Source organism: Onychostruthus taczanowskii, unplaced genomic scaffold (genome assembly GCF_017590055.1).
Source record: "Onychostruthus taczanowskii isolate IOZ18803 unplaced genomic scaffold, ASM1759005v1 scaffold629, whole genome shotgun sequence".
Classification (NCBI taxonomy): Eukaryota; Metazoa; Chordata; class Aves; order Passeriformes; family Passeridae; genus Onychostruthus; species Onychostruthus taczanowskii.
In genome coordinates, this window is record NW_024504001.1 from 131 (window position 1) to 11,260 (window position 11,130).

Genomic DNA, 11,130 nt, shown 5'->3' on the forward strand with positions numbered 1-11,130 from the left:
GCAGGGTTTATCCCGGGTTAATCCCGTGTTAATCCAGGATCAGTCCCAGGTTTATCCAAGGTTAATCCAAGATTAATCCCAGGATTTTCCTGGGTTTATCCCAGTCAATCCCAGGTTTATCTCAGGTTAATCCTGGGTTTATCTGCGTTTATCCCAGGTTAATCCCGGGTTTATCTGGGTTAATCCTGGGTTAATCCCAGGTCTATCCAGGTTAATCCCGGGTCTGTCCCGGGTCTGTCCCGGTTTAGGGGCGGATCCAGCAGTGTGTCCTGGGCCGGGCCGAGCAGGGCTGCGCTGGGGAGCAGGGTTTATCCCGGGTTTATCCCGGGTTAATCCCGTGTTAATCCAGGATCAGTCCCAGGTTTATCCAAGGTTAATCCAAGATTAATCCCAGGATTTTCCTGGGTTTATCCCAGTCAATCCCAGGTTTATCTCAGGTTAATCCTGGGTTTATCTGGGTTTATCCCAGCTTAATCCCGAGTTAATCCCGGGTTTATCTGGGTTAATCCTGGGTTAATCCCAGGTCAATCCCAGATCAATTCCGGGTCTGTCCCGGTTTAGGGGCGGATCCAGCAGTGTGTCCTGGGCCGGGCCGAGCAGGGCTGCGCCGGGCTGCGGGAGCAGGGCTGGCTTTGGGCTGGGTTAATCCTGGGTTAATCCCAGGTCAATCCCAGATCAATTCCGGGTCTGTCCCGGTTTAGGGGCGGATCCAGCAGTGTGTCCTGGGCCGGGCCGAGCAGGGCTGCGCCGGGCTGCGGGAGCAGGGCTGGCTTTGGGCTGGGTTAATCCTGGGTTAATCCCAGGTCAATCCCAGATCAATTCCGGGTCTGTCCCGGTTTAGGGGCGGATCCAGCAGTCGGTTTTGGGCCGGGCCGAGCAGGCCTGCGCCGGGCTGCGGGAGCGGGGCTGGCTTTGGGCTGGGTTAATCCCGGATCAATCCCGGGTTAATCCCGGATCAATCCCGGGTCTGTCCCGGGTCTGTCCCGGTTTAGGGGCGGATCCAGCAGTCGGTTTTGGGCCGGGCCGAGCAGGCCTGCGCCGGGCTGCGGGAGCAGCTCCGCGCCGCGGCCGGGTTAATCCCAGATCAATCCCGGGTTAATCCTGGTTTATCCCGGGTCTGTCCCGGGTCTGTCCCGGTTTAGGGGCGGATCCAGCAGTCGGTTTTGGGCCGGGCCGAGCAGGCCTGCGCCGGCCTGCGGGAGCAGCTCCGCGCCGCGGCCGCGCAGAGCCAGGGGCTGCAGGCGCAGCTCAGCGAGAGCCAGCGCAAACACGCCGAGGCACAGTGCAAGGTGGGACAGCGGGTGGCACTGGGGACAATGGGGACAGCAATGGGGACAGCAGCGGGGACAGCGGGGTGGCACTGGGGACAATAATGGGGACAGCAATGGGGACAATGGGGACAGCAGCGGGGACAGCGGGGGGACAGCAATGGGGACAGCAATGGGGACAGTGGGGACAGCAACGGGGACAGCAACGGGGACAATGGGGACAGGAGCAGGGACAATGGGGACAATGGGGCCAATGGGGACAGCAACGGGGACAGCAATGGGGACAATGGGGACAGGAGCAGGGACAATGGGGACAGCAACGGGGACAGTGGGGACAGCAATGGGGCCAATGGGGACAGTAACAGGGACAATGGGGACAGCAACGGGGACAGCGGGGTGGCACTGGGGACAATGGGGACAGCAATGGGGACAGCGGGGGGACAGCAATGGGGACAATGGGGACAGCAACGGGGACAGCAACGGGACAACAACGGGGACAGCGGGGGTGGCACTGGGGACATCAACAGGGACAGCGGGGGGACAGCAATGGGGACAGCAACAGGGACAGCAACGGGGACAGCAGGGATGGCACTGGGGACAGCAGCGTGGACAGCAATGGGGATAATGGGGACAGCAACAGGGACAATGGGGATGGCATTGGGGACAGCAACGGGGACACTGGGGACAGCATGGGGGACAGCAATGGGGACATCAGGAACAATGGGGACAGCATTGGGGACATGGGACAGCTCTGGGGACAGTAGGGACATCACTGGGGACATTGGGGACGTTGGGCATGTTGGGGACATTGGGGATGTTGGGGACATTTGGACTTTTGGGACATTGAGGACACTTGGGGATGTTGGGGACATTGGGGGGATTGGGGACATTGGGGACACTGGGGACATTTGGGATGCACACGGGGATGTCCCCAGTGCCCCTGAAGTGTCCCCAGGATGTCCCTGGCGGTCCCTGGGGCGTCCTAGGTGTCCCCAAATGTCCCTGGGTGTCCCTGGGTGTCCCCACGGTGTCCCCACGGTGTCCCCATGGTGTCGCGGGGGTGTCCCCATGGTGTCCCTGGGTGTCCCTGGGGTGTCCCCACAGTGTCCCCATGGTGGCAGGGCTGTCCCCGGGTGTCCCCACGGTGTCCCTGTGCTGTCCCTGGGGTGTCCCCATGGTGTCCCTGGGTGTCCCTGGGTGTCCCCATGGTGTCCCCATGGTGTCCCTGGGTGTCCCTGGGGTGTCCCTGGGTGTCCCCATGGTGTCCCTGGGGTGTCCCTGTGGTGTCCCTGGGTGTCCCCATGGTGTCCCTGGGTGTCCCTGGGTGTCCCTGTGGTGTCCCTGGGTGTCACTGGAGGTGTCCTGGGTGTCCCCATGGTGTCCCTGTGTGTCCCTGTGGTGTCCCTGGGGTGTCCCCAGGGTGACAGCGCTGTCCCCAGAGCAAGGAGGAGGTGATGGCCGTGCGGCTGCGTGAGGCCGACAGCATGGCCGCCCTGGCCGAGATGAGGCAGCGCGTGGCTGAGCTGGAGATCCAGGTACGGGGACACTGAGGGGACACTGGGGACATCAGGGGGACATGGGGACTCTGGAGACACTGGGGACAATGGGGACATTGGGGACATCGGGGACACGCCCTGGCCGAGATGAGGCAGCGCGTGGCTGAGCTGGAGATCCAGGTACAGGGACGTGGGGGACACTGAGGGGACAATGGGGACACTGGGGACACTGAGGGGACACTGGGGACATCAGGGGGACATGGGGCCTCTGGAGACACTGGGGACAATGGGGACATTGGGGACATCGGGGACACGCCCTGGCCGAGATGAGGCAGCGCGTGGCTGAGCTGGAGATCCAGGTACGGGGACATGGGGGACACTGAGGGGACAATGGGGACACTGGGGGCACACGGGCACTTGGTGGGGACATGGGGGCATGAGGGACATGGGGAGGGATATGGGGAGAGATGGGGACATTGGGGACATCAGGAGACAATGGGGACATTGGGATAAGGGGACATGAGGGGGATTTGGGGGTGGTGGGGACATTGGGGACATCGGGGAGATGGGGGACACTGGGGACATCGGGGACATCAGGGGGACATGGGGATGTTGGGGACATGGAAGGGATTATGGGGGACACTGGGGACATGGGCACTGGGGATATGGGGACATTTGGGACATCAGGGACATGGGGACATGGAGGGGATGGGGGACATCGGGGACATCAGGGGGACATGAGGGACACTGGGGCCATCGGGGACATGGAGGGATGGGGGACATGGGGACACTGGGGGATGTGGGAACACGGGGATGTGAGGACATGGAGGGGACATCAGGGACATGGAGGGGATGTGGACATGGAGGGGACAGGGGGACATCGGATGGGGGACATCGGGGACATGGGGACTTCACTGGGGACATCTGGGACACTGGGGACATTGGGGACACTGGGGACACGGGGGGCGCAGTACATCCGGCACCTGCAGGGCCACATCCAGCAGCTCAAGGCCGAGGTGGGACACGGGGACATCGCTGGGGACATCACTGGGGGCATCAGGGACATTGGGGACACTGGGGGTGTTGGGGACACCAGGGACACCAGGGACACGAGGGTGCACCAGGAGGCACAGGGGACATGGGGGTTGGGCACACAGGGGACACCCAGGTGACATCCACGGGGCCTGGGGAAGGGGACAGGGGTTGGGGACATTTGGATGGCACCCGGCGATGTCCCCTCGGTGCCACACGGCCTGGGGACAGCTGGTGACAGCGTGGTCCCTCTGTGTCCTCCCTCCTGCCCTTCTCTGTTGGCTTTGTCCCCTCCTGTCCCCTGTCCCCGTCCCCATCTCCATTCCTGTCCTTGTCCCCTCGCTGTCCCCTCCTGTTCCTGTCCCTTGTCCCTGTCCCCATCTCCATTCCTGTCCTTGTCCCCTCGCTGTCCCCTCCTGTCCCTGTCCCTTGTCCCTGTCCCCATCTCCATTCCTGTCCTTGTCCCCTCGCTGTCCCCTCCCTGTCCCTGCCCTGTGCCATCCCCTCTCTGTCCCCTGCTGTCCCCTGTCCCTGCTGTCCCTTGTCCCTGTCCCCTGCTGTCCCAACTGTCCCCTGTTCCCTCTCCTATCCCCTGGCTGTCCCCGCTGTCCCCCCCTGTCCCTGTCCCCTCTCTGTCCCTGCTGTCCCCTGTCCCTGTCTCCTTTCTGTCCCCTGGCTGTCTCTCACTGTCCTCTCTCTGTCCCCTGTCCCTCTCTGTCCCCTGCTGTCCCCTCACTGTCCCTGCTGTCCCCTGTCCCTGTCCCTCTGTGTCCCCTGCTGTCCCCTCACTGTGCCCCCTGTCCCCTCTCTGTCCCCTGCTGTCCCCTGTCCCTGTCCCTCGCTGTCCCCTCACTGTCCCCTGCTGTCCCCTGCTGTCCCCCCTGTCCCCTCACTGTCCCCTGCTGTCCCCTGCTGTCCCCTCACTGTCCCCCCTGTCCCCTCACTGTCCCCTGCTGTCCCCTGCTGTCCCCCGTCCCTGTCCCAGATCCGGCTGCTGCGGGGGCCGCTGTCCTTCGGCGCGGTGGCCTTGGGGACACGCCTGGGGGACGAGGACTCGCTGGGCTCCTCGGACGAGGAGCTGCCACCGCCCTTCGCCCTGACCCCGGGGGACATCGGGGACACCGGGGACACCGGGGACAGCAGCGACAGTGAGCCGGAGGTGGCACCGACGGCACCGTGACCTGAGGGGACACCAGGGACAGCCTGAGGTGGCACCGACGGCACCGTGACCTGAGGGGACACCGGGGACAGCCGGAGGTGGCACCGATGCACCGTGACCTGAGGGGACACCGGGGACAGCCGGAGGTGGCACCGATGGCACCGTGACCTGAGGGGACACCGGGGACAGCCTGAAGTGGCACCAATGGCACCGTGACCTGAGGGGACACCGGGGACAGCCGGAGGTGGCACCGATGGCACCGTGACCTGAGGGGACATTGGGGACATTGAGGACAGCAGTGACAGCAAGCCCGATGTGCCACCAACGGCACCGTGACCCACAGGGGACATTGGGGACAGCCTGAGGTGGCACCGATGGCACCGTGACCCTCAGGGGATGTTGGGGACACTTGGAGACATTGGGGACACTGGGGACATCGGGGACAGCAGTGACAGCACCAGGTGGCATCAACAGCACCGTGACCAATGGGACACTGGGGACATCAGGGACATTGGGGACAGCAGTGACAGCCCGAGGTGTCACCAATGGCACCATGACCAACAAGGGACACTGGGGACACCAGGGACAGCAGTGACACTGAGCCTGAGGTGCCACCCATGGCACTGTGACGCACAGGGACATTGGGGACACTGGGGACACCGGGGACAGCAGTGACACTGAGCCTGAGGTGCCACCCATGGCACTGTGACGCACAGGGACATTGGGGACACTGGGGACAGCCCGAGGTGGCACCTAGGGACCCACAGGGACACTGGGGACAGGCCAGGGGACAGTGGGACACCTGTGGGTCCTGTGGCACCTGGGGGACATCCCAGGTCCTTGTGGCACTTTGGGGACACCTGAGGGACACCCAGGGGACACCGAGGGACATTCAGGGGACACCGAGGGACAGCCCTGGCCTGGCTGACCCTGAACATGGAGAGATCCCGGGACAGGGACAGGGACAGAGGGGACAGGGACAGGGACAGGGACAGGGATGGATCCCAGGATGGGGACAGGGACGAGGACAGGGACACACCTGGGACAGGGAGAAGGGACAAGGATAGGGACACATCTGGCACAGGGACAGGGACACATCTGGCACAGGGACAATCCCAGGGCACAGCTGGATCTGGGACACCGTTGGATCCTGGGATGGGGACACACCTGGGACAGGAATGGGGACACACCTGGGACAGGGACACAGCTGGGACAGGGACAGGGACACACCTGGGACAGGGACACACCTGGGACAGGGACAGGGACACACCTGGGACAGGGATGGGGACACACCTGGGACAGGGATGGGGTTGGGGACAATCCCAGGGCACCCCTGGACACGGCCAGAGCCCAGGAAAAGACAGGGACAGGGACACAAGGACAGGGACACAGCCAGGGCCTGGGACAGGGACAGGGACACAGGGACAGGGACACAGCCAGGGCCTGGGACAGGGACAGGGACACAGGGACAGGGACACAAGGACAGGGACACAGCCAGGGCCTGGGACAGGGACAGGGACAGGGACACAAGGACAGGGACACAGCCAGGGCCTGGGACAGGGACAGGGACACAAGGACAGGGACAGGGACACAGCCAGGGCCTGGGACAGGGACAGCTCTGGACACTGGGACAGGGACAATTCCAGGACAGGGACAGATCCCAGGACACTGGGACAGGGACAGGGACAGTGCTGGGACAGGGACAATTCCAGGACAGGGACAGATCCCAGGACACTGGGACAGGGACAGGGACAATTCCAGGACAGGGACAGATCCCGGGACAGACCCCAGGACACCACTGGGACAGGGACAGGGACAGGGACAGTGCTGGGACACAGCCGGACACTGGACACAGCCAGAGCCCAGGACACAGCCGGACACTGACATGGACAGATCCCAGGACAGGACAGATCCCGGGACACAGCAGGACACTGGGACAGGACAGATCCCGGGATGGGGACAGATCCCGGGACACAGCAGGACACTGGGACAGGACAGATCCCGGGATGGGGACAGATCCCGGGACACAGCAGGACACTGGGACAGGACAGATCCCAGGATAGGACAGATCCCGGGACACAGCAGGACACTGGGACAGGACAGATCCCAGGACAGGACAGATCCCGGGACACAGCAGGACACTGGGACAGGACAGATCCCGGGATGGGGACAGATCCCGGGACACAGCAGGACACTGGGACAGGACAGATCCCAGGACAGGACAGATCCCGGGATGGGGACAGATCCCGGGACACAGCAGGACACTGGGACAGGACAGATCCCGGGACACAGCTGGGTACAGGGCCAGGGACACTCCCAGGACAGCGCTGGACACTGGACACGGCCGGATCCCGGTGTGGATCCTGGCTCTGGATCCCTGGTGTGGATCCCGCTGTGGATCCCAGTGTGGATCCCGGCTGTGGATCCCGCTATGGATCCTGGCTCTGGATCCCTGGTGTGGATCCCGCTGTGGATCCCAGTGTGGATCCCGGCTGTGGATCCTGGCTGTGGATCCCGGCTGTGGATCCCGGCTGTGGATCTGGCTGTGGATCCCAGTGTGGATCCCGCTGTGGATGCTGCGGTGGATCCCCATGTGGATCCCGGCTGTGGATCCCGCTGTGGATCCCGGTGTGGATCCTGCTGTGGATCTGGCTGTGGATCCCAGTGTGGATCCCGCTGTGGATCTGGCTGTGGATCCCAGTGTGGATCCCGGTGTGGATCCTGCTGTGGATCCTGCTGTGGATCCCGGCTGTGGATCCCGGCTGTGGATCCGGCTGTGGATCCGGCTGTGGATCTGGCTGTGGATCCTGCTGTGGATCCTGCTGTGGATCCGGCTGTGGATCCCAACTCAGGATCCTGGCTGTGGATCCCAGGCCCAGTTCCCACCTGGCTGCTCTGGGACCCCCAAGGACGTGACCGGATCCCCCTGGACACCCCCGGACGGATCCCGGAGCCCCCAAACGGATCCTGGGCCATTTCTGAACCCCCTGGACAGATCCCAGATCCCAAAATGGATCCTGGACTCTTCAAACAGATTCTGGACTCCCTGGGTCCCAGATCCCTCTGGACCCCCTCTCCCAATGGATCCTCGGCTTCTCTGGATGGATCCCAGATCCCCAAATGGATCCTGGACCTCTCTGGATTCCCTGGATGGATCCCAGATCCCCAAATGGATCCTGGACCTCTCTGGACTCCCTGGATGGATCCTGGACCTCTCTGGATGGATCCCAGATCCCCAAATGGATCCTGGACCTCTCTCAGATCCTCAAATAGATTCTGGACCTCTCTGGATGGATCCCAGATCCCCAAATGGATCCTGGACCTCTCTGGGCTCCCTGGATGGATCCGGACCTCTCTGGGCTCCCTGGATGGATCCCAGATCCTCAAATAGATTCTGGACCTCTCTGGATGGATCCCAGATCCCCAAATGGATCCTGGACCTCTCTGGACTCCCTGGATGGATCCCAGATCCCTCAAATGGATCCCAGACTCTTCAAGTGGATCCTGGGCCTCTCTGGATCTCCCGGATGGATCCCGGACTCTGAACCCCTCCCAGATGGATCCTGGATCCCCCTGGACCCCCAGAATGGATCCTGGACCCCCAAACGGATCCTGGAGCCCCCAAACGGATCCCGAACCTCTTCGGACACCTGGACAAATCCTGGATCCCTCTGGAACCCCCGGACAGATCCCAAATGGATCCTGGATCCCCTTGGACCCCACAAATGGATCCTGGACCCCCCGGACAGATCCCGGATCCCAAAAGGATCCCCTGGATGGATCCCGAACTCCCCTGGACCCTCGGACAGATCCTGGATCCCAAATGGATCCCCTGGACAGATCCCGGACCCCAAATGGATCCCCCAAATGGATCCCGAACCCCCCTGGACCCTTGGACAGATCCCGGATCCCAAATGGATCCTGGACCCCTCGAATGGATCCCAAACCCCTCTGGATCCCTGGACGGATCCCGGATCCCAAAAGGATCCCCCGGACAGATCCCGGACTGGGACAATTGTGGGGACAGCCCTGCCCCCCTCCCCCGCTGTACAGAAATACAGGATCCCAAAAAGCCTCGAATCGACCCCAAAATTCTTTGGATTGACCCCAAAAAACCCTGGAGCCCCCAAACGGATCCCGAACCTCTTCGGACACCTGGACAAATCCTGGATCCCTCTGGAACCCCCGGACAGATCCCAAATGGATCCTGGATCCCCTTGGACCCCACAAATGGATCCTGGACCCCCCGGACAGATCCCGGATCCCAAAAGGATCCCCTGGATGGATCCCAAACCCCCCTGGACCCTCAGACAGATCCTGGATCCCAAAAGGATCCCCCGGACAGATCCCGGATCCCAAAAGGATCCCCTGGATGGATCCCGAACTCCCCTGGACCCTCGGACAGATCCTGGATCCCAAATGGATCCCCTGGACAGATCCCGGACCCCAAATGGATCCCCCAAATGGATCCCGAACCCCCCTGGACCCTTGGACAGATCCCGGATCCCAAATGGATCCCCCGGACAGATCCCGGACTGGGACAATTGTGGGGACAGCCCTGCCCCCCTCCCCCGCTGTACAGAAATACAGGATCCCAAAAAGCCTCGAATCGACCCCAAAATTCTTTGGATTGACCCCAAAAAACCCCGGTCAGGACCCCCAGATCCCCCCGAGAGATCCCCAAAATCCTCGGGAGTTCACCCCAAAATCTTCTGGAATTCACCCCAAAATCCTCGGGAATTTACCCCCAAAAATCCTCTGGAATTTTCCTCAAAAATCCTCTGGGATTTGCCCCAAAATCCTTGGGAATTCACCCCCAAAATCCTCAGAAATCCACCCCAAAAATCTTATGGAATTTGCCCCAAAATCCTCGGGAATTTGCCCCAAAAATCCTCGGGAATTTCCTCAAAAATCCTTGGGAATTTGCCCCAAAATCTGCTGGAATTCACCCCAAAATCCTCTGGGAATTTGTCCAAAAAAATCCTCTGGGATTTGCCCCAAAATCCTTGGGAATTCACCCCAAAAATCCTCTGGAACTCACCCCAAAAATCTTCTGGAATTTGCCCCAAAATCCTCGGGAATTCACCCCAAAATCTTCTGGATCTCACCCCAAAAATCCTCTGGAACTCACACGAAAATCTTCTGGAATTTGCCCCAAAATCCTTGGGAATTCACCCCCAAATTCCTCAGGAATTCACCCCAAAAATCCTCGGGAATTCACCCCAAAATCCTTGGGAATTCACCCCAAAATCCTTGGGAATTCACCCCCAAAATCTTCGGGAATTCACCCCAAAAATCTTCTGGAATTTGCCCCAAAATCCTCGGGAATTTGCCCCAAAAATCCTCGGGAATTTCCTCAAAAATCCTTGGGAATTTGCCCCAAAATCTGCTGGAATTCATCCCAAAATCCTCTGGGAATTTGTCCCAAAAAATCCTCTGGGATTTGCCCCAAAATCCTTGGGAATTCACCCCAAAAATCCTCTGGAACTCACCCCAAAAATCTTCTGGAATTTGCCCCAAAATCCTCGGGAATTCACCCCAAAATCCTCAGAAATTCACTCCAAAAATCCTCGGGAATTTACCCCAAAAATCTTCTGGAATTCGCCCCAAAATCCTCAGGAATTTGCCCCACAAAACCCTTCTGCCCCCCCAAACCCCAGAACTGACCCCAAAATAACCCAGAGCCCCCAAATCTCTGAGATTGGCCCCAAAAAATTTGGTTTCACCCCAAAAACGTCTCGTGGGACCCAAAACTCCCAGAAATTCACCCCGAGGTAACGAGGAAAGCCCAAATTCGGACCCCAGAACCTCGGAAATTCACCCCAAAATTTCTGTGACCCCAAAATCCCCAAAACGGATCCCAAAACCTTCGGGATTGACCCCAAAACCTCCTGGAGTTCCCAAATCCCCAAAATCCCCAAAACGGATCCCAAAACCTTCGGGATTCACCCCAAACCCTCCTGGAGTTCCCAAATCCCCGAAATCGGCCCCAAAACCTTCGGGATTCACCCCAAACCCTCCTGGAGTTCCCAAATCCCCAAAATCCCAGAAACGACCTTCGGGATTCACCCCAAACCCTCCTGGAGTTCCCAAATCCCCGAAATCGGCCCCAAAACCTTCGGGATTCACCCCAAACCCTCCTGGAGTTCCCAAATCCCCGAAATCGGCCCCAAAA

General features: G+C 60.8%; 1 protein-coding gene across 1 annotated transcript; it reads left to right on the forward strand.

Annotated features, from left to right (window-relative positions):
• Nucleotides 1–1,142: 1,142 nt before the first annotated feature.
• LOC121344214 (EVI5-like protein) lies at nucleotides 1,143–5,972 on the forward strand (the record flags this gene model as incomplete). Its single annotated transcript, XM_041419971.1, has 3 exons — nucleotides 1,143–1,289; nucleotides 2,708–2,803; nucleotides 4,782–5,972. Coding segments are annotated over 3 exons (438 nt in total), but the record flags the coding sequence as incomplete, so codon positions are not given.
• Nucleotides 5,973–11,130: the final 5,158 nt, after the last annotated feature.